The sequence below is a fragment of the Limulus polyphemus genome, unplaced genomic scaffold, assembly GCF_000517525.1.
Source record: "Limulus polyphemus unplaced genomic scaffold, Limulus_polyphemus-2.1.2 Scaffold1481, whole genome shotgun sequence".
NCBI classification, from domain to species: domain Eukaryota; kingdom Metazoa; phylum Arthropoda; class Merostomata; order Xiphosura; family Limulidae; genus Limulus; species Limulus polyphemus.
In genome coordinates, this window is record NW_013667091.1 from 240,327 (window position 1) to 265,898 (window position 25,572).

At 31.1% G+C, this 25,572-nt stretch overlaps 1 protein-coding gene across 2 annotated transcripts; it reads right to left on the reverse strand.

Annotated features, from left to right (window-relative positions):
- Window positions 1-1,504: 1,504 nt before the first annotated feature.
- LOC106463784 (BCL2/adenovirus E1B 19 kDa protein-interacting protein 3-like) lies at window positions 1,505-23,752 on the reverse strand. Of its 2 annotated transcripts, none has more exons than XM_022391380.1 (6): window positions 23,573-23,752; window positions 17,928-18,102; window positions 13,737-13,806; window positions 8,529-8,611; window positions 6,400-6,543; window positions 1,505-3,466 (listed from the first exon to the last, which is right to left on the reverse strand). In XM_022391380.1, exons 1-6 carry the CDS (start codon window positions 23,613-23,615, stop codon window positions 3,376-3,378), a joined length of 606 nt encoding a protein of 201 aa, XP_022247088.1. In that variant the 5' UTR covers window positions 23,616-23,752; the 3' UTR covers window positions 1,505-3,375. The 2 variants fall into 2 exon arrangements, with proteins under 2 accessions (XP_022247088.1, XP_013779307.1); XM_013923853.2 differs by having other exon boundaries at window positions 1,505-3,448; window positions 23,573-23,751.
- Between the last annotated feature and the right edge of the window lie 1,820 nt (window positions 23,753-25,572).

The following is a 25,572-nucleotide window of genomic DNA, read 5'->3' on the forward strand; positions in this document are numbered from 1 at the left end:
GTGAAAACGCGGATATAACACAACAGTCAATAAAATAAAAGAATATGTGATAATTTAAGTGAAAACGCGGATATAACACAACAGTCAATAAAATAAAAGAATATGTGATAATTTAAGTGAAAACGCGGATATAACACAACAGTCAATAAAATAAAAGAAGATATGGTGAATTGGGTTAAAACGCGGAAATAACGGAACACTCAATAAAAGAATATACGATGATCTATGTTAAAATGTAGTAAACAGAAAACTCAATAAAATAAAATATGTGATGATTTAAGTTAAAACGCGGATATAACACAACAGTCAATAAAATAATATATAATGATTCAGGTTAAACTGCGAAAATAATAGAACACTTAATACAATAAAAGAAAACGTGATGATTTAGGTTAAAACGTGGAAATAACAAAACACTTAATGAAATAAAAGAATATGTGATGATATAGGTTAAAACTTGGAAATAACAAAATACTAAATGACATAAAAGAATATATGATGAATAAGGTTAAAACGCGGATATAACACAACAGTCAATAAAATAAAATAATATATGATGATCTAGGTTAAAATGCAGTAATAACAGAAAACTAAATAAAATAAAATATGTGATGATTTAAGTTAAAACGCGGAAATAACAGAATACTCAATGAAATAAAATATGTAACGATTTAGGTTAAAACGCGGAAATAACGGAACACTCAATAAAAGAATATGTCATAATTTAGGTTGAAACGTGGAAATAACATAATACTCAGTAAAAAAATGGACGTTTATGTTGAAACGTGGAAATAACATAATATTATAAAATAATAGAATATGTGATGACTTAGGTTAAAACGTGGTAATAACAGAATACTCAATGAAATAAAAGAATATGTGATGATTTAGGTAAAACGTGGAAATAAAAAAATACTCAATAAAATAAAATAATATGTGATGATGTAGGTTAAAACGTGTTAATAACAGAACACTCAATAAAATAATAGAATGTGTGACGATTTAGGTTAAAACAGGGAAATAACAGAACATTTGGTAAAATAAAATGTGATGAATTAGGTTAAAATGTGGAAATAATAGAATACTCAATAAAAGAAAAGAATATGTGATGATTTAGGTTAAGACGCGGAAATAACAGAACACCAAATAAAATAAAAGAATATGTGATGATGTAGGTTAAAACGTGGATATAACAGAATACTCGGTAAAATAAAAGAATATGTGATGATTTAGGTCGTAAAAAATTACATAATATGAGAAGAATTTAAATTTCTTCACTTTATTTAAATAAAGGGAGAAAATCTCAAGTGATTTTAACATGATTTACTTATAGTTGTTGAAATACAGATCTTAGGTGTTCATAATTGTGTCAGATAAATTTGAAAACTTTGGCAGAGTTTTTATGAAATTGGTTTTGTTCACCAGCAGAATGCTGCACATATAGTCTTTCCCAATAAGCAAAACAGGCTTAGTGCTTGAGATTCGATTGATACAACATGGACTATTTAATCGATGAAAAGAGTATACCCTCTACTTTATTTTAATATCACACAGTACATAGTATAATAAAAGCAAGTGGTGAACACAACATTGAAAAAAACTTTAGATATAGATGGTTTATAAAATTAAAACAAATACTTTCTCTAGAATCTATAACTTTTAGCATAAAAAATATGTGCACTGTAGCATCACTGTTATTTTGGTATCATGTAATATCTGTAACATTTTTAATACATGTTATTTTACTTTATGGCTAATTAAGTCCAGAGTTTATTTCCCCATGTTGGAAAGAATGCAGACAGCCCATGTGTAGCTTTTCACTACAAAAAAAAGACAATCAGCCAGTTGGTACTTATAATAATTATTATAAACATTATGCCAATAATCTCAGAAGCTGTAGTTATTGTTCTCAATAAACTAACCAGTACTCCATTAGGAAAATACATTCAACAATTATAACTGCATAATTACACATAAATTTACAAGATAATTAAGTGATGCTGTAGAAAAAATGTTTTTTAGTTTAAAAAAGAAATTTCCCCTAGAAAAGTTTATAATTTCTCCCCCAAAATCAATAAAACAACTATAAACAGTCAGTAGGTTCTTTAGAAATACTTTGATTTTACTAATAATGTTTGGTAGTGCAGTTTCCGACATCTACTACTACCTACAGATATTGAAACACAAAAATTATCAAACACAATAATTCTTTATGCTATATTATAATATCAAATATCATCGCTGTGGTTCAATAGTGTTTGAACAGAAAAAAGAAATTACATACAAGCAATGTTCTTTTGTAAATGACTGATAACATACAGTGTATCATGTGTAAGTGAAAGTCATTTATACAAATTTCAAAAATAAAAGGTTCACAGTAATGTAAGTCTGTATCAATTTCTCAATTACAACAGGAAGGGAAGAATTGTATGTAACCATATATTTATTTTATTAAGATCCAGTTTATTAAAATGACTAAGCAATTTGTACTTACACATATTAAAATATCCTATTATGTTTGGTGAATTCTACCAAATACTGTAAATGTGTTCAATATACTGAATGTATATTCTTGAAACACAATTCCACAGAGAGGGGGGAATATCAACTCCTATTTGCCAAAATGAAAATCTCACAATGCAACATACACATTTACAACTGAAGGAAAAAAAAAAAAAAACTCCAAGTACAGTGAAGATTATGGAAAGGTGTTAAAGGAGATTATTACATAAAATATAACATGGTAAGCCCCAAGCAACACTTACAGTTCACAAGTTACAAAACATTTTAACAATGTAAAGTGAAAATCTACTGACAAACTACAGATGTTTGATATTGAAGATGCTTGTATCTTCATAAAAATCTTAACATACAAGTCTGGTTTTTTTTCCCACAATTTGGGTTAAAATCATACAAGAGACTCATTCTATTCCTAAATTTATCGCATGTTATTGAGGTTATTTGTGGTAAGTAAACGATGATTCAAACAACATACATGTAGCTCCAAGTGTCTTGTTAATAATGTACATGGATTCTTCTCATATAACATTCACACCTTAGTCAACATTCCTACCAAGACTGGTCTTTTAAAAATATATCATACACAGAGTAAAAACATTCACTTCTCCTCAACTAACATGGGAGAGTAGGTAACCATAAAAAAAGCTTTAACATCATTTTAACTTACTTTAAATTATTAACTGCCTCACGCCACAGTTTTACAGCAAAGTTAGATTACATACAAATAATAATAGGTTTTATGTTGTACTATGTCATTATTCCTGGTTCAAAACAAATCAAACATAAGTGTAACAGTGTAGTAAAAATTGTCATATGTATCAGATGTAGTCATTCAACAACTTCAGGCAACTCAACTTATTTCTGACACTTTAAAACATCTGTGGCTGTTCCTGATATGCTGTTTCCTAGACGACATCCAATGAATAGCCTGAAAAAAGAAATAATTCTATTTTTTTTGTTATGTTGTAAAGTAAAAATGAATCAGATTTGATACAGTAGTTTAGGCTTCACAACTATGACTAGATTTAGATTACCATTTTGAAAAACTAAAATTTATCCCTCAATAAATAACTTTATTTGATTAATAAAACTTTGGAAGTAATTATATAGAATAAAATTTACATAAAATCTCCCAAATTTATATAGGTTCAGCAAACTAGTGGCTCCACAAGTCAATTTAAGATCTGTATTTAAATTCTAAAATCACTATAAAACTATTTGAATGATGTTTCAGTCCTTCAACACCCAATGGTTATAAATTAGGTCTGGCAACTTGTACAGTAATAAAAGAACAGCAGGTTAAACAAAGGAGCAATGCAAAAGTAAATATATATTTTTTTAGAAACACAAAGCAAGTTGTGGTTTCACAAATAAAGTTAAATATATGCCACTTATACTTGATTAATAACAAATTTTGTACTTTATGTTTGACGACAGATACTACCATGTAAGTTTTGACAATGAAGTTTGAATTATTCTCACAATATAGCACAGACTTCTTATATAGTTACGATAATACTATTACTATAGTATTGAAAGTTTGGCAGAAATGTTTTTGGTTAAAAATATAAGTTTACTTTCAATTTTAGAGGGGTTTTTTAGCCCATTCTAAGCAAAAATAAAGGACAAAATTAAAATAAGGTTTTTATAAGTTTTAAAGATTTTATTGGAGACATGAGACATGAAAGTTTGGGAATTGAAAACTGATCTGGAAAATGTGATGTCACGTTTAGAGATCACTATGTTTGTGGATAAAGAGTGATTGTTTTTAGGGAGAAAATTTCATTTCTTTCCGACTTAGTTATCATTAAATCAACTTATTGGTAACTTCACTAAAAGTTATCACTATATTATTTTGTATTAACAGTTTTATATAATTTGTAATTACCTAAGTAGCCAGATTAACAAAAATTATTAAACCATAAACTTATTTGGTTTTGTAGTAAAAGGTTTGTTTACGTTAGTCACTTATTAAAATTTCACATTTAATACTACCACTGAATCAACTGGATGGAATTTAAAACATACATTGTTAATTATACAAAAATTTAGATTGTAGTATAATTCACATTATTTATGAAAATGATAACTCATGTAGAAAAACAGTAAACATGTTCTTGAATATTTTTGTATTACAAACATAACTATAGATAACTTGTGTGTCTTACGATACTAAAATATTCAAAATATCTTTAATATCAGCAGTTGCTTCTATCCTCTAGGTCTGTTTGTTTGTAGTTAAGCACAATGGTACACAATAGGATATTTGTGCTGTGTCCATCATGGGTAACAAAATTTGATTTCAATCATTAGAAGTCCATAGAGTAACCACTGTGCCACTAAGGAGTGAACTATAATTAACACACATTTTATACAGTTCATCTCTTAAGTACTAAGTGTAAACCACATCAGACAATTATACAATAATAATATGGTATCTACCCTATTACAATAATAATATGGTAGGTACCCTATTACAAGAATATTATGGTACCTACCCTACAAAAATAATATGGTATCTACCCTATTACAAAAATAATATGGTATCTACCCTATTACAAAAATAATATGGTATCTACCCTATTACAATAATAATTTGGTACCTACCCTATTACAAGAATAATAAGGTACCTACCCTATTACAATAATTATACGGTACCTATCTTATTACATTAATAATATGGTACCCACCGTATTCCAAAAAATATTATGGTTCCTACCCTATTACATGAATAATATGGTACCTACCCTATTATAATAATAATAATACGGTACCTACCCTACAAAAATAATAATATGGTACCTACCCTATTATAATAATAATACGGTACCTACCCTACAAAAATAATATGGTACCTATCCTATTACAAGAATAATATAGTACCAACCCTATTACAATAATAATATTGTACCTACCCTATTACAAGAATTATATGGTACCTACCCTATTACAAGAATAATATGGTACCTATTCTATTTAAATAATTATATGGTACCTATTCTATTTAAATAATTATATGGTACCTACCCTATTACAATAATTATATGGTATCTACCCTATTACAATAATTATATGGTATCTACCCTATTACAATAATAATATGGTAGGTACCCTATTACAAGAATAATATGGTACCTACCCTATTAGAATAATAATATGGTACCTACCCTACTACAATAATTATATGGTACCTACCCTATTACAATAATTATATGGTATCTACCCTATTACTAAAATATGGTACCTATCCTATTACAAGAATAATACTGTACCTACCCTATTACAATAATAATATGGTACCTACCCTATTATAATAATAATACGGTACCTACTCTATTACAATACTAATATGGTACCTACCCTATTACAATAATTATATGGTACCTACCCTATTACAATAATTATATGGTGCCTACTCTATTACAATAATAATATGGTACCTACTCTATTACAATACTAATATGGTACCTACCCTATTACAATAATAATATGGTGCCTACTCTATTACAATAATAATATGGTACCTACTCTATTACAATACTAATATGGTACCTACCCTATTACAATAATAATATGGTATCTACCCTATGGTACCTATCCTATTACAAGAATAATATTGTACCTATCCTATTACAATAATAATGTGGTACCTACCCTATTACAATAATAATATGGTACCTACCCTATTACAATAATATGGTACCTATCCTATTACAAGAACAATATTTTACCTACCCTATTGCAATAATAATAATATAGTATCTACCCTATTACAATAATAATATGGTACCTACCCTATTACAATAATAATATGGTACCTGTCCTATTACAATAATAATATGGTACCTACCCTATTACAATAATAATATGGTACCTACCCTATTCCAGCACCCAAAAGCAGAGACAGAAGATTAGTGAACACTAATACAGAGATAACTTCAGTAGAGAAGAGTCCTCGCTTTGCCACTTTTGTGTGTCGCAAACTCAGGCCAGTTCGTTGAGGGTGCTTGAATGTCCAATTTCTAGCACATATATACAGTGAAAAATATTGTAATAACCTCATTATCACTTACAAACATAAAAAGTATTAATTGATTACAAGAAAATTAAAAACAGGACAAATCTCTATTTATATAGAGCTACTTTATAACTTAGTAAGACTGTACTGAAATTAACATCATCATTTGAGATATTCTGTAACCAGGCAGATAAAATTGGAAACGTTTGTTCTCTAGTGTAAAGAAACACACTTCACCAGCTTAGACTTTCTAATCATTAATTCTGGTTCACAATTTGAACAAATGAAAAACCTTTACTTTTGTGTACGAAATGCACCATTGTTTTATCATACATGAAATTATTACTTGTCAATATATCATACATGTTAAATTGATAACTGAGTTTCTTAAGATCAGTGGAGCATTTATCAAAATGAGTGCAAAAAAATTTCATAAAAATCTGATTTTGTGTGTACAAAATCCTTATAATGTTTTCTGAAAGTCTGCAAAACTTTGTGAAGATAAGCATACATTACCAAATGTTATAGTATGACTAATCTTATGGTTACTTTGGTGGTTACGCATTAAGCCCTTAATACCTAACCTGAAAACAAGGAGTTAACTTGTACTCATTATTTCTACTTATACAACCAAAAATCCTATTTGCTTTATTACAAGTAAATGCATATTGTGTAGAATAATTCAAAAATTTTGTAAAAGCAAAGACCAGAATTTTTCACTCTTTAATGTCACCTAGGTATTCCTACAATAATAATTAATGTTGTCGTAACCAAGATGCATAACATTTCTTTTATTAAGACATAAAAGGAATCTGATAAGTATTAGCCCAGCTCACCAAAGAGTCCAAATCTTTCTTAAAAGGAATCTGACAAGTATTAGCCCAGCTCACCAAAGAGTCCAAATCTTTCTTAAAAGGAATCTGACAAGTATTAGCCCAGCTCACCAAAGAGTCCAAATCTTTCTTAAAAGGAATCTGACAAGTATTAGCCCAGCTCACCAAAGAGTCCAAATCTTTCTTAAAAGGAATCTGACAAGTATTAGCTCAGCTCACCAAAGAGTCCAAACCTTTCTTAAAAGGAATCTGACAAGTATTAGCCCAGCTCACCAAAGAGTCCAAATCTTTCTGCAAAACTTCAGCATCTTTACTACAATTAGAAATATCTATTAATTTAATATTGTCTGTAAATTTAATAAATTCACTGGTTAGTCCATTATAAATGCTATTGTTTAAAATGAGAAATAGTAAAAACTTTAGAATGGAATCCTATGGTATACCACTTGTAACGTCAATTCATTGTGATTTTTTGTCCCACTTATAACAGCCTTCTGCTTCTTACCAAACAACCAACTCTCAATTCATTTAACTAGCTTATCCCCTGCCCAACAGATGCAGGTTTTTTAAGAATTCTTTTATGTAGCATTTTATCAAAGCTTTCAAAATGTACATGTACATAAATATCTTGCATTACCCACATTCAGACGGAATGCAACATTTTTAAAGAAAGTTACCTATTTATAGAGACATTTCTGAATCCATGCCAATTATTTATAATAATATGAAATTTTTCCAAATGCTCTTGTAGAATTTCAAGTTATACACTAATAATTTCCCAACTAGTAAAATAACACTGTATAGTAAATGCTTGGACATTATCTATTTCTGTTCTTAAATAAACCTAAGTAATAATGTCTTCCAGCACCTCACTGCTTTTAATGATTTCATTACAAAATGAAGTTTTTTTTCCATGATACATTTGCAAATAAACAGTATATCTTCTTGTTTCAAAACCTAAATTAAAGTGCCTTAATTTTCCTTACGTAGATACAGACATAGTTTTCTTTCAAGTGAACAGATTATTACCAAGATTAATATTATCTTATTTTCTTTGAGTAAGTATTGGATAGTCTCAATTAAATTAATCATAAATATGATTATTAATCACAGTTCCAACTTCCTTACATATAGATATAGAATAGAAAAAACTAACTTGGGGGGTCTTTGGTCGGGTCTGCTACTCCAATCCCATATCCAGTCAGTGACAACTTGTCCTTCTTTACCAAGTAGGTCTTCCTAAAAAACACAAAATGTAAATTGGTAATCGGTATTTCTTATTATGTTTCTCTCAGGGAAGCTAAACATCATTGGATTGTCTCTTTTTTTGTCCTTGAGTAAATAGCTTCATTTATTAGGTCAACTATACACTAATTTTTATACGAGTATGTCATAAACTTTTAACACAAGTTCTGTTCTTAATCTTAATTTCTACAGCATTATAAAGGTAGGAAAGTTCATTGTAAAACATGAGTGCCATAGCAAGTATAGAAGCTATGACCTCTGTAAAACTGAACTAATGTTCTATAATTTGAGCCTAAATTGGTCTAGTCATCTTGTGATGCCCTACTTATGTATTACTCTCCTCCTAACTCAATGAACTGGCTCTGGTGTTCGACAAAAGTACATTTTGAGTACAAACCATAAGAATAGCCACTTTCAAATATTACAAACTACATAAGGAACAGTTTAAGGTGGAGAAATAAAAGACGACATTACTATACCAAAAATTAAACCCAAATGTTCCAACTACGAGAGTTTGTATCAAAATATGTGAAATTCAATCTACTGTTTAACTACTTTCTACCTTAAGAAGAGTATTAAGATTATCTGAAAATAACTTAATTTTTCAAAGTTAATACATGTAGTGAGCCTTTCTTACGCTTTGAGGTGTGGATTAATACTATCAAATCTGAAAATGTAAAAAAAAATCAAATCTGTCAGTTAATTTTAGTGGCAAGATAACATTATTGTGTGTGCGTGTTTGAATTTATACAATCTATTTTCATTTGTTTCACAGACCTTCTACACTGTTTAAACAGTAAAAAAATACTGCATGAAGACATTATATAGCCTTCTTGTCCTACAGCAGGGTTCATGCCTTACCACAGTTGTCTAAAAGCATATATAGTATTTCAAGGGACCCCAGACATACATGTTCTCCTCCCCAATGAACTAAAGCCAAATGACCATTTCATATTTCACTTGACGGAGGATATTTTGTAATTAATATATTTGCAGGTGCAGCAGACTACCTGGCCAGAGAAGGTAATAATCTCTCACTGCATGCATCAACTTGTCAATGAAAACCAAAAATTTCACATGAAATGGTGGCACTTTTGGAGTTTTAATGCTTATAGTAATTAAGTACAAGACACAGCTTGGTCCAATGACTCCCTGATTAATACTAAAATTTCTCTACTATGCAAACTTTGACCTTCTGATTCAAATCATTACAAACTGTTCAAAGTATGAGAAATAGCTGATTTGTAAAAGGCAAAGTTTCAAACAGGATGTGATTTGTGTGTAGATAAGCTTCAAAGGATGCCTCTCATTCAAGCAGTTCATAAAATCAAAGTACACTTTGCTATCGCATATGTAATAAAAAAAGATGAGTACAGTCTTCTATCACATGAGTTGTGTAATAAGTCAAATTGTATATATTCTTACAACTTATCACACACATGACATCCATGACAAAAGTCAACGTGATGCTCAGGGAAAGGCTGTGAAAAAACCTAAACAATGACCATTTAATAGGTGGGGCAGATCTAATGAAAGCACTCTCTCGAAGTTGCAAAAGATACACAAGTGGTACTAAAAAATCTTTCTCTGACTGACGTTCAAGGGGTTATACAGTGTGACACAAGTGGCTCTCTGACTGACGTTCAAGGGGTTACACAGTGTGACACAAGTGGTACAAAAAATCTTTCTCTGACTGACGTTCAAGGGGTTACACAGTGCAACACAAGTAGTACAAAAATAATTCTCTGACTGACGTTCAAGGGGTTATACAGTGTGACACAAGTGGCTCTCTGACTGACGTTCAAAGGTTTATACAGTGTGACACAAGTGGCTCTCTGACTGACATTCAAGGGATTAAACAGTGCAACACAAGTGCAACCACAGTTATTTTTTATTGCACCTTGCTCCAGGCACATAAATGATGGTCATAGCCCATGGCTCAACAAAATACATCAAGTGAACAATAGTGTGACTCATCAGGAAAAATCCAATTTCCTAGGAAAAGGAATCAGATGAAACAAACTAAACACTACCAGGTTTGTTATGTCAAGGTGGTTTGACCCATGCTTCTGCAACTACCCAGCCAGTTATGTCAAGGTGGTTTGACCCATGCTTCTGCAACTACCCAGCCAGTTATGTCAAGGTGGTTTGACACATGCTGCTGCAACTACCCAGCCAGTTATGTCAAGGTGGTTTGACCCATGCTTCTGCAACAACCCAGCCAGTTATGTCAAGGTGGTTTGACCCATGCTTCTGCAACTACCCAGCCACTTATGTCAAGGTGGTTTGACCCATGCTTCTGCAACTACCCAGCCACTTATGTCAAGGTGGTTTGACGCATGTTGCTACAAATAGGTACATAATATACTACATATACTAACCTTCAATCATCTGATAGTATTATATCATAAGTTAAAAACATTGACCTATGCTCAACAACTAGTATTATATAGTAGGCTAGGTATACACTGACCTATATTCATCTACTAGTATTATACAGTAAGCTAGGTATACACTGACCTATATTAATCTACTAGTATTATATAGTCAGCTAGGAACACTGACCTATGTTCATCTACTAGTATTATTTCGTTAGCTAGGAACACTGACCTATATTAATTTGTTAAAATTACATAGTAAGCTAGGAACACTTAACTCTGTTCATCTACTAGTATTATATAGTAAGCTAGGTACATTGACCTATATTCATCTACTAGTATTATATAGTAAGCTAGGTATACACTGACATATATTCATCTACAACTATTATATAGTAAGCTAGGTACACTGACCTATATTCATTTGTTAGTATTATATAATAAGTTAGGGACACTGACCTATATTCATCTACTAGTATTATATAGTAAGCTAGAAACACTGACCTATATTCATTTGTTAAAATTACATAGTAAGCTAAAAACACTGACCTATGTTCATCTACTAGTATTATATAATAAGATAAAAACACTTAACTCTGTTCATCTACTAGTATTATATAGTAAGCTATGTACACTAACCTATATTCATCTACTAGTATTATATAGTAGGCTAGGAACACCGACCTATACTCATCAAATAGTATTATATTGTAAGCCAGGAAAACTGAGCTATATTCATCTACTAGTATTATATAGTAAGCTAGGAACACTAACATTTGTTCAGCTACTAGTATTATGTAGTAAGCTAGGTATAAACTTACCTATATTAATCTACTAGTATTATGTAGTAAGCTAGGAACACTGACTTATATTCATTTGTTAGTATTACATAATAAACTAGGAAAACTGACCTATATTCATCTACTAGTATTATATAGTAAGCTAGGAACACTGACCTATGTTCATCTACTAGTATTATATAATAAGCTAGGAACACTGACCAATGTTCATCTACTAGTATTATATTGTAAGCTAGGTACACTAACCTATATTCATCTACCAGTATTATATAGTAAGCTAGGAACATTGACCTATATTCATCTACTAGTTTTATGTAGTAAGCTAGGAACATTGACCTATATTCATCTACTAGTATTATATAGTAAGCTAGGAACATTGACCTATATTCATCTACTAGTATTATATAGTAAGAGAAGAACACTGACCTTATTCATCTACTAGTATTATATAGTAAGCTAGGTACACTAGCATTTGTTCAGCTACTAGTATTATGTAGAAAGCTAGGTATAAACTTACCTATATTCATCTACAAGTATTATGTAGTAAGCTAGGAACATTGACCTATATTCATCTGCTACTATTATATAGTAAGCTAGGAACACTGACCTATATTCATTTGTTAGTATTACATAATAAGCTAGGAAAACTGAGCTATATTCATCAACTAGTATTATATAGTAAGCTAGGAACACTGACCTATATTCATAAACTAGTATTATATAGTAAGTTAGGTACACTGACCTATGTTCATTTGTTAGTATTGTATAATAAGCTAGGAACACTGATCTATATTCATCTACTAGTGTTATATGGTAAGCTATGTACACTAACCTATATTCATCTAGTAGTATTATGTAGTAAGCTAGGAACATTGACCTATATTCATCTACTACTATTATATAGTAAGCTAGGTATACACTGACCTGTATTCATCTGCTACTATTATATAGTAAGCTAGGTACACTGACCTATATTCATCAACTAGTGTTATATAGTAAGCTAGGTATACACTGACCTATGTCCATCTACTAGTATTATATGGTAAGCTAGGAACACTGACCTATGTTCATCTACTAGTATTATTTTGTTCGCTAGGAACACTGACCTATATTAATTTGTTAAAATTACATAGTAAGCTAGGAACACTTAACTCTGTTCATCTACTAGTATTATATAGTAAGCTAGGTACATTGACCTATATTCATCTACTAGTATTATATAGTAAGCTAGGAACACTGATCTATATTCATCTACTAGTATTATATAGTAAGCTAGGTATACAATTACCTATATTCATCTACTAGTATTATATAGTTACCTAGGAACACTGACCTATATTCATTTGTTGGTATTACATAGTAAGCTAGGTACATTGACCTATATTCATCTACTAGTATTATATAGTAAACTCGGTATTCACTGACCTATGTTCCTCTACTAGTATTATATAGTAAGCTAGGAACACTGACCTATATTCATCTACTAGTATTATATAGTAAGCTAGGTATACACTTACCTATATTCATCTACTAGTATTATATAGTAAGCTAGGAACACTTACCTATATTCATCTACTAGTATTATATAGTAAGCTAGGTATTGGTTGATATTTTTAAACATCAATTAAGCTAAATGCCTATGAAATGCAAACAAGAAAACTTAAAATGACTTCGAATATGAAACTTGTTGAAAAGAACGTTAGTAAGTTCCTAATGTCAAAATACTTGACTAATTCATATATCATCTTAGCAACTTTGCTATTAATCTAAGTTAAAATTTGTCCAGTGTAAGGGCAGTAATCTTTAAATGTTGTTCTAATAATGCGTTTATATGAAGATAAATAAAATATACACACCAATCATGCATACAGTGTTATAGGAATTAAATGTATCAAAAATGTTAGATTACTTATATAGAAATTTATGGATGCTAAACCTTACTTTATTAATGATAAGTAGTTCTTGAGGATTAGATCGTGGTTCACTCACTGGACTGTGAGGGCTCTTTGGGCTGGAAAAAATATGAAAATAAAATTTTGAAAGATCTAATTTGGACAAGACTGAGAAAAAGAAAGGTGAAATAAGTACATTTTTCAGACACACACATATATACACTCATTATAATCATATTTACTTAATTTATTTTTTAGAAGAACAGAAAAATATATTGCATAGGTTGTAGATTGGTCATTTGAGAATTGAAAGATCCTTGCAAATTTAAACAAGGAATGTTATTTTCCTGGCTCTTAAAACCACAAATGTATAAGTATTATCAAATTGCTATGTCAAGGAGATACAGCTAAGTCTAACTAAACACTCTGTATATAACCAAATAGTATTATATTTATAAATACATCAACCATAGCTTATGAACAAAAGAATTACCAATAAGTTAGATAAAACTTTCCATTACTACATGACTTGAAAAGTTCAATTACAGCAGCATTAACATTGTGAACCTGATGAAGGATTAAAGCTGAAACTATTCCTGAAGAATATTCATGTACCTGTGAGGGTTTGGGGGCAAGAGACTCTGTAAACCTGATGAAAGCCTAAAGCTGAAGCAACTCCTGTGAGGGTTTGGGGGCAACGGAATAATTAACTTTATCATAACAAATTCAGTAGTCACAGAAAGCTATGTATGCATACAGGTAAAACTATGTCTCAGAATAATTTTACAGATATGAAAACGGGGAAACATTAGGATATCATTCAATAAGAATTAGTATCATAAAAGGTTTAAAAAAAAAGTTAAGATATAACAAAGCAAACAGTAAATTATTTTTATTCTACTTTTTAATTACTGTATTAGACATAGTCAGCATCTAACATGTTTAAACACCAGTTTCTTCTATTACTGAAAGTAATTTTTGTAAAAAAGAGAAACAAAAACACTGAGAGAAATTTACTTGAGTAGTTTTAGTAACAGTTTACTTTCACTTCAAAATCAATTTCAATTAGTAGCTGCTTTTCTTCACAGTATTTTAAAAATAACAGAAAAAAATTATAGTTTTATTATAGAAATAAATTTCCAGCATTTAAAGTGGTAACACTGGTACGTAGGCTTGAAAAAAAATCCACAAAGTTGTTTTTCTGAAAATTATAAAACAGCAGACCCTAACAAAAGTGGAATGGAATATGCATTAAAGTGATCTAATACTATAAAACACAGTGTGTATCTAGCTGTAAACACAGTGTGTATCTTTCTGTCTGTCTCTCAGTCACGCACTGATGTCATAGCAACTTATTACGTAATTTAAGTACTTTGGCTTCCTGTCAATTAGAAGCGAATAGTCTACGATTTATTGAAAATTAAAGATGTATTTGGACTAAAGTGTACAAAAAAATTGCACCACTTTCACAATCTGAAAACGTATCTTTGTTAAATTATCAATTTACATCAGAAAATGTTTTCCAATCTCCTTCCCTGGATGACAAAGTCGAACTTATGACATAATTTAGATTTGATGCCCATTTGCTTAATGTGTCACTCTCTGATGAAATATAGATAAGCCTAGAAGAGTATATGATAGACTCAAAATTGTAGAATAAATACAGAACCATTCTGAAGTTTAATGATGGAAACACTGGCAGAAAGAAACAGAAGAAGGGCTCGGGAACTACAAGGCCCTTTATTTTTCTTATGTCAGTTTATGGGAGGCAAAGTTGCAAATGCATATTAAAGGAATCAAATTTGGCAGGTTTTTCATCATTTTTGACGGGCTTTTATACTAGTTTCTCATAAACAACACCAACAGTATTTTTGTATTACAAAATCTCAAGAAAACATAAGTTTGATATTATTTCACATAAACAAATATGTAGCTAAAATAAACTATGATGGTGCACAGAACATCGTGGATATCAGCACGAGTGAAGTGAGGCAAGATAATGAACATACTAGAACATGTCAGTTATACTTTTAGAATATACAGTACACTAAGTAAGCCTTTAGAATATACAGTACACTAAGTAAGCCTTTAGAATGTATAGTACACTAAGTAAGCCTTTAGAATGTATAGTACAGTAAGTAAGCCTTTAGAATGTATAGTACAGTAAGTAAGCCTTTAGAATGTATAGCACAGTAAGTAAGCCTTCAGAATGTATAGTACACTAAGTAAGCCTTTAGAATGTATAGTACAGTAAGTAAGCCTTTAGAATGTATAGTACACTAAGTAAGCCTTTAGAATGTATAGCACAGTAAGTAAGCCTTCAGAATGTATAGTACACTAAGTAAGCCTTTAGAATGTATAGTACAGTAAGTAAGCCTTTAGAATGTATAGTACACTAAGTAAGCCTTTAGAATGTATAGTACAGTAAGTAAGCCTTTAGAATGTATAATACACTAAGTAAGCCTTTAGAATGTATAGCACAGTAAGTAAGCCTTCAAAATGTATAGTACACTAAGTAAGCCTTTAGAATGTATAGTACATTACATAAACTTTGAGAATAATAAACAGAAACTTCCTGTATGGCATTCAAAGAATGCTAACACACTATCACTTTCTACCATATCAAGTTTCACATATGTTGAAATTGAGCTAGCACTACCTGGCACAGAAGGTGAGTTATCATAGAGTATAACTGAAACCCTAGGGGAATATGATATCACAGAATAAGTATGTCAATTATAATTAAGTTTATGATATCAGTAAACTATGAATTGCTTACATTAGCATTATCCATACTTTCATAGTTTGTAGCTTAATCTCTTAACATTTACGCGTTAATAAAAAGTCAAACAATACAAGAACTCTGAAAGAGATTTGTACACACTTATTCTCAATGTAAAAAACATCAAAGGGATCATACACAAAAGACACACCCATCCACATGAGACAGAAACAAAATCCCTCAAAAAGTTATGTCCTGATATATATATATATATATATATAGACACACAACACACACTATTAATGTATCATTAATATTTACTAAAGTAGTGACACAAAATAAAAACAGTCTCTTATAGATGCTCTTATGTAGTTAAATTATTCCTTTAAATAATTATTTATTATCTTATTTCTTTAGATAATCTGATGATAGTTTTTTTGACATCCTGATTAATTAGTAAAATTTGCAGATAATCTTAAAAAACTAAAATATGATAATCATGTGCTAGATATTGAAAAACATAATTCGGAGCTGTAATTTGTAGCCATTTCTAATCATCACTTATTTTATGGTGTTTTTAGTGAACAAGATTCCTAGGTTTCAGATTTTCAAAGTCATCAAGAAATTTGCATGTTTGAACTATACATAACTATAAAAAAAAACATGCCAGTTCTAGAAATTAACAGTCCATCCTAGTTAAGATATTAGAGAACCAATAATTGTTTTGCCTTTTTAAATACTTTACACTATACTTCTTGTTAGTCACACATGAACTTTTGCAAAATGTGTACATATTGGTAAGAAAAAAAAGGCGCTTTCATTAAGTTTGACAAACATTTATTTTACTGTTCAAAAATAACAGTTGTCAAGTGACTAATGTTGGAAAGTTAGATGTCAACGATACAAGCACCACATCTGTAACTTTTTAACTGTATCTCACAACTTTAAAAAAAAAGATACATTTTATTGTCCTCCTCTTATTCTTAACAAATACATTTTTATACCTAATTCATCAAACTTATATTGATTTCTATCCATAATTAATAAAACTTTCATCTTGGATGAAATTACAAGTTCACATATTTACAGAATGCACTTTCTATAAAAAAAGATGTTAACATAATAAGATTTGATAATTTTTGTAGCAGATCTGGATAAATATAATTTATAACACTACATATTTTAAATTTTTATCTTAGTATATATTGTTCTAATCCATGGTTTAGATGATGATGCAGGATATACATAGATTTTTATATACCTAGTTTTCATATTTTCACAAAAATCTAGCTTAACTGTTGCAGAATAACAACATTTTGTAAATTATATTGGATACCTACATCGATTGGATGTAAAAATGGACTGCTTAATAGTTTTACACATTTATAGTTTTCAATGCAAATGAATGACAGTATTAACAGTAATGGAAGTATAAGTTTCAAGTTCACAAAACTCGTTCAATTAGTTAAGAATAACAATATCATGCCTTGAATACACTAATACGTGCAACAATAATACCTATTGCGATGAGAGGATTTTCCACTTGCTATAGCCGAGGAACGATTACTTTCTCGCTGAGCTTCCCACAGAAGTTTTTCCATGTTCCCATTCAAAATGGATCCCCCAAAAGGAACAGGAGTAGAACGGGCGTGAGTGCATTCTCCACTTGCTAAATTGAGCTCCACCCATGACTCTACATTAAATATGAGTATAATTACTTCAACTGCTTTGTGCATGCTATTCAAAAAGAAGTAAACAACTTTATAATTATGGTTCATTCAAAATTACTTGTTACGTTTCTTCATATATAATTTTATATCGTTCCTTCAATTTCTTTTAGCATTCTACAATGAATATTTATGTTCCTACTATTAAAGCATGAGAAAAACAAAAGTTAAAGCATCACATAAGCTAGATTGATGAAATGTAGTTGCATGACAGTAAACATAAAAGATGTTATAATATTTTCAATAAAATAAACCATAACTACATGTATTTTATGTAGTATCACACTAGGACTGTATACATTTATTATAGAAGTTCAATATAAGGGTATATGTGAGTGAAATAAATTGTACATACTATTACAGACCACTTGTACATACTGTTACGTCTCTGTGTTTGTTTGTTAATTTTCCGTAGAAATTCTTTCCGAGAAACTTCTGCGATACAAGTCCTTCTTAAATAAAACTAGTTTATTCTTTCTCAATTCAACTTTGCAATACACTTAATTTCCACAGTCACTTTAACTTAAACACACGCTATAATTCACAATGAATGATTCACGCACTTTAGTTACGGTGGTTATCGGCATCTATAACTTCAATCTCCCTCTCTGCTACTCCAGTTCCGAATGAATCTCTCCTTTGTCTGGCGTGCTTATATACAATCAAAAACGCGCGTAGCACGCACTAGCATCTTCGTGAATCTTCTAGACACTCATCACATATTACCAGTGTCACGTGACTTCCGCTGTCGTAACAATATCATTACAGACCATTTGTACATACCATTACAGACCACTTGTACATACCATTACAGATCACTTCTACATACTATTACAGACCACTTGTATATACCATTACAGGCCACTTGTATATACCATTACAGGCCACTTGTATATACCATTACAGGCCACTTGTATATACCATTACAGGCCACTTGTATATACCATTACAGACCACTTGTACATACCATTACAGACCACTTGTACATACTATTACAGACCACTTGTACATACTATTACAGACCACTTGTACATACCATTACAGACCACTTGTACATACTATTACAGACCACTTGTACATACCATTACAGACCACTTGTATAAACCATTACAGACCACTTGTACATACTATTACAGATCACTTGTACATACCATTACAGACCACTTGTACATACTATTACAGACCACTTCTACATACTATTACAGACCACTTGTATATACCATTACAGACCACTTGAACATACCATTACAGACCACTTCTACATACTATTACAGACCACTTGTACATACCATTACATACCACTTGTATATACCATTACAGACCACTTGTACATACCATTACAGACCACTTGTACATTACAGATCACTTGTACATACCATTACAGACCACTTGTACATACCATTACAGACCACTTGTACATACTATTACAGACCACTTGTACATACTATTACAGACCACTTGTACACCCTATTACAGACCACTTGTACACCCTATTACAGACCACTTGTACACACAATTACAGACCACAAAAAAAAAAGGAATATCTTCAAGGCTTAACTGATAAAATTAAAACAATGAATAATACAAGAGAAACCTCAGTGGATTATAATGACTATATGTATTACAATAAAACTTGATTTCAATCTTGATAGGCTACAGTTCACACTAATAAAAAGTTTGAAACTGTTTGTTTGTATTAAAGAACTGTCAGCAAACATATATACGCTGATGGCTGAAACTGTACATAAACATACATATGCTGATGGCTGAAATTGTAAGTAAACATACATACGCTGATGGCTGAAACTGTAAGTAAACATACATACGCTGATGGCTGAAACTGTAAGTAAACATACATACGCTGATGACTGAAACTGTAAGTAAACATACATATATACACTGATGGCTGAAACTGTAAATAAACATACATATGCTGATGGCTGAAATTGTCAGTAAACATACATATGCTGATAGCTGAAATTGTCAGTAAACATACATATATATGCCGATGGCTGAAACTGTAAGTAAACACACATATGCTGATGGCTGAAACTGTAAATAAACATACATACACTGATGGCTGAAACTTTAAGTAAACATACATACACTGATGGCTGAATCACTTTACATAGCAAGGCTAAGTGCAGAGATGAAGATCCCAATTATTATACACAGTTGTAAGGTCTCCAGGTTAAAGTCTCTGTATTTAGAGTAGCTCAAATGTATCATTATCAAGCTTATCAGTTAAATACATACTACATTATATACTCAACCAGATTCTCATTTAGGCTTCTATATCTGTTTCACTGCCTCAAAAACATAGTGTTTACAAAGATTATGAAGAAAGGTAATTATCATCCTAATAAGTCTGTTACTTCATTGTTACCACAGGAAGGAGACCAGAGATTTTAAATTACTTTGTTTTTCTACCATATATTCCTTGTTATTATTGATACCAATGTAAATCAAAAATGAAGGGCTGCTAAATAATGAGCTAATCAGCATTGAATGGGTTCATAATCAGCCATGAGTTAAGTTCCTTTATATAAGAAATGTACATATGGCAACCTTAATCAGATTATAATACCAGGACCAGGCCCTATATTTCATTGTACATAAATTACAGAATACATAAGTACAACTAATCATTTTAAGAAGTCTTCCCATTTTAGATTAACTGGTCACCTTGAGAACCTCTGACACTTTTATCACTAAAAACATAAGAAAGGTTTAGTTCTAAACCATGTCCTTTTTCTTTTTTTCCATAATACAGTTCCCTTTAAAACCTCATAAAGGACTAATTCTGTTTTTGACTCACTCAACACTTAATGTAAGCATGTCAAATTTCATGTTTTAAGCCAAATTATTTCCATAATTTGCTTTAGTTTTAATTATAACTTTCAGGACTTCTCTTAGTTTATTTCTATAAATCATATTCTCCATTTTACAAATTCCAATGATTGATCATACATAATACAATCTGTAGTGAGCAGCTTCAAATTGTATTTTTAAAATCTGATATGTAATTTAAACAAAAGTGCCTTATTTAGATGATGAAAACTGCAGCTGAATTATAAGTTAAAAAAAAAATTAAACCATATCATTTACAGTTTATTTACTTATACACTTAAAATACAGTAATTAGATGTTGATAATAAACAAATATACAATACAATGTGAATATAACACTATAATAAGAAAATATGACAGGAAAAAGGTATTTCTTTGTTACCTCAAAGCATCTGTTTAGGAAATACAAAGTAGCATTTCTTTTCTGTAGAAATACAGTTCTTCACCACTTCTAATATTTATGTACATGTGAAGACGTAAAATACAACTACAGTTTCAAAGAGCCTTGTTTTCAACGTTATAGTATAATGTTCAAGTTATTCAAAGTTTCTACAAGTATATTTTTTAAACACTAGCTGAAAAAAGTTACTATACATGCAAGCTAAATGTCTATCAAAAGTGAAATTTCTAACAACAAAACTAACAAAGATTTGTTTGGTGATAAAGACATTTTTTGAAACTGTCTAAAGTGAATTTCTGAAATATAATTCATAATCTATCATCAGAATTGTGTAGAAAGTCTGATGTTGTATAGCATTAAATTCAAAACCGATCGTGAAACTGGTAATGTTTATTGATAACATAAAACCGTTAGGCATTCCTTAATGTAGAGGCATGACAGAATGAATAGGGTCAATTGGTACGTTGGACAAACAGTCAGCATATTAATAACAGAAAATGAAAAGTAATGAATTTGGGTTCTCAACCTTCGGTCACACTTTTAGCTTAAGATGGTAACTCACTCAATCACATGACTGAAGAAAAGGATTGTGACATAGTGGTACTGGTAGATAGGTCACTCAAGTCACTAAAAATGTGCTGAAAAGGATTGTGACAGTGGTACTGGTAGATAAGTCACTAAAAAGGATTGTGACATAGTGGTACTGGTAGATAAGTCACTCAAGTCACTAAAAAGGATTGTGACATAATGGTACTGTTAGATAAGTCACTCAAGTCACTAAAAAGGCTTGTGACATAATGGTACTGTTAGATAAGTCACTAAAAAGGATTGTGACATAGTGGTACTGTTAGATAAGAGTACCACTATGTCACAATCCTTTTTAGTGACTTGAGTGAAGTAGATATGTCACTCAAGTCACTAAAAATGTGCTGAAAATGATTGTGACATAGTAGTACTGGTAGATAAGTCACTCAAGTCACTAAAAAGGATTGTGACATAGTACTGGTAGATAAGTCACTCAAGTCACTAAAAAGGATTGTGACATAGTGGTACTGGTAGATAGGTCACTCAAGTCACTAAAAAGGATTGTGACATAGTGGTACTGGTAGATAAGTCACTCAAGTCACTAAAAATGTGCTGAAAAGGATTGTGACATAGTGGTACTAGTAGATATGTCACTCAAGCCACTAAAAATAGTAAATATTAAAGTGAATTGAATTTTAAGATTTACTTATACATAGAAACAAAAGATGTAATGATATTGATAAAATTAATGTTTAAGTTAGATAAGGAGATATAACCCATAGTCAAGCCACAATTGTATAATATGTGGTATAAGCAACTGATTTTGAAAATAAACAGTGTCACATTCAGTGATCTAATTAGGTCTAATTTACTATTACTAACAATAACAGTTAATACTAATGGCAGTAGTGTTTGTAATATCTATAATATGATTACTACTGGTACTGGTCTAGCTGTGTAATAATAGAACTAAGTCTGACAGTAGCACAGTGGAAGAGTTCTGCATATAAATTATGGGACATTAAGGGGACATGGTCAATCAAGGATGTTTCACTCCCACAGTCTCAGTCCCAACTTTAAAATATCCTTGTATTTTCAGTTCAAAAACTTTATAACAAGATTATTACACTAGTATTTGGGGTTTTTAAGCTAGCTAGAATTTACTAGGTAAAGTAAAAAAAATAACTAATATATCTATTTACTGTTATGCAACAATACAGAAATATCCTACATACTGTGTAACACTTAAATCTGTCAATTCATGAAGAAATTATGCACAATGTAAAACTAAAAGGCACTCAGCATGATTTCTGCAATAGGTTCACACAAGTTCTTTTAAAATACTTGTGTAATTATATTTATTGTATAAAGGTAAATGCAGTTTATTGCATTTAATTGATATTTGTCATTTTCTTAGACACTAATGTACATCACCTTAAATATTCCAGTATCACTGATAAATTCGTAAAACTGTTACAAATAAGTGACTCATAATAACTAAATATCCAAATCCAAATGTTGTAAAGAGTGTAATAACTAATATGCCATGTTTCGACGTCGCCATCATGTATCTACAACTTACAAGTACAATTCTTTTGACGGTTCCAATTTCTTAGTATCTGTCATCGTACTGTAGACTACAGAATGCAGTGACTGCTTACCATTTAGGGGTTCTTCTGCCAAGCTTCTTGGCGTTGAAGTCATGGTGAACTTGAAATATTAAATTACGAAATATAAATTACAAAATTTAAAGTTAACTTTTCACTATCCATTAATTCAAAACCATGAAAATAATGAGCAAGTCACTTCTTTCTCCCTCAGTATCTTTAACGTTTACGTCACTTATCACGTGACATAAACACGCGCTCGCCTGATTCTTGTATATTTGGCAGTTAATGGTTACGTCATGTATCATATGCTGTAAACACCAGCTTCCCTAACCCTTTCAGGCAATGAAAGTACAATGATATTCTTAAGTAAAGAGTTAGGTACAAGTACGTAAGTCACGTTTCATTGTATGAATTGATGTGAATTGGTGATAAAATTCACGGTTTTATTTTGTATGAATTAACTGAACAGTATAAGACTATAAATGTCTGTGAAGTCCTATATATTATTCGATTTTACGTTTGCCACGGAGTTATACCAGTATGGGGAATTCCGCCACCAGTAATACTGGATGAACTAAAATCGAAAGATGAGACTATGCTTTATATTTTTGTGATGTTTTGAAAAACTACATCTAAAAACATCATACATATAGTATATATAGATGTCTGTGTTCTACAGCATGAATACGATTCTCTGACGAAGTGTGTGACAGTAGCTGAGCGGTAAGTGTGAGAATTTATAACGCTAAAAATCGGATTTCAATACACACAGTGGGCAGATCAGAGATAGCCCATTGTGTAGCTTTGCACTTAACAACTGATAAACAAACAAACAAATTGAAATGTAAATATTCAAGCACACACATATCCAGTCAGAGACAGAAGACAAAGAAATGACACTTCTGTTACGTCTCTGGTCGTTTGTCAATTTCCGGTATAAATTCTTCCCAAGGAACTTCAGCGATACAAGTCCTTTCTTAAATAAAACTAGTTTATTCTTTCTCAATACAGCTTTGCAATACACAGAATTTCCACAGTCACTTTATCGTAAACACACGCTATAATTGACAACGATTCACGCACTTTACTTGCGGTCACTACCGCTCGCTTGACTCAATTATCTGTCTCTATCTGCAAGTGTTGCGTCATCGAGGTCATGTGACTAGTGTGACGCCACCTATTTTCTAGAAGTATCTTGTTCCTTCGTGAATGCCCTAGCATTTACTAGATATATGTTTATCTGGTATATAAATAAGACGCTCACAACGTGACAATAATGTTTGTGTAGATAGTGAGTAATTGAATTGCAGTCACAGAGTATTGTTGAAGTTAACGTTCGTTCGTTATAGTGTTTGTTTTAGCGCGAATATTGAAAATAAGTGTATCGTAAAGTTGTATTCGGAAAGACTAAACCAGCTTTATTAAGTAAGGACTTGTGTCGCTAAAGTTTCGTCGGAACGAAGTTACGGAAAGTTAATTAACAAACGGAGACGTAACACAATTATATCTCCGCTTTACTTGCCGAGCTTATATACTAAAATAGAGGGCGCCTGGAAAAGATTAGAGTTGACAGGAAAAGTCATGATACTTCTAGAAACTCATGACGTGTTCCCAGAATCATGTGACTACCGCTGTCGTAACACTGCCCCTTTCTTAGTATTGCTCGTCACGAAAAATAGCCACTTACATTAAACCAATAGATAGTTAACAATAACTTAATTAAATGTACAGAATTTGCAAACACAAAATTAAAATACAACAAAGGCTCTTAATTTTACAAGACATATCTTCTTCCGTACTGGTCTCTGTCTCATTGGCTTCTGCTTCACTTGGGGTTCATCTGCTCCATCAGGAAATGTTCCATTATTGGTAGCAGTCACATCAGTGGTAACAACTTCATTAACGGCTCCACTGTTTCCCTTCTCTAAACCGGGTAGACAGAGGCTTTTTCAGGTGACATGTCTTCAGTGGCGTCTTTTGTTCCACTGTTCACTTCGTCCCAACTGAAATGTTCTGGACCATGGTAACGCCAAAGCCTGTTGGAATGCACC

Excerpts from the sequence above, each read along its gene's own strand:
- LOC106463784 (XM_022391380.1), bottom strand. The coding sequence starts at position 23,615 with ATGACTTCAACGCCAAGAAGCTTGGCAGAAGAACCCCTAAATG. Across the intron at positions 8,612-13,736 it reads AACTACTTATCATTAATAAA|GAAGACCTACTTGGTAAAGA; the intron begins GTAAGGTTTAGC and ends TGTGTTTTTTAG. Across the intron at positions 6,544-8,528 it reads CCCGACCAAAGACCCCCCAA|AAATTGGACATTCAAGCACC; the intron begins GTTAGTTTTTTC and ends TATATGTGCTAG.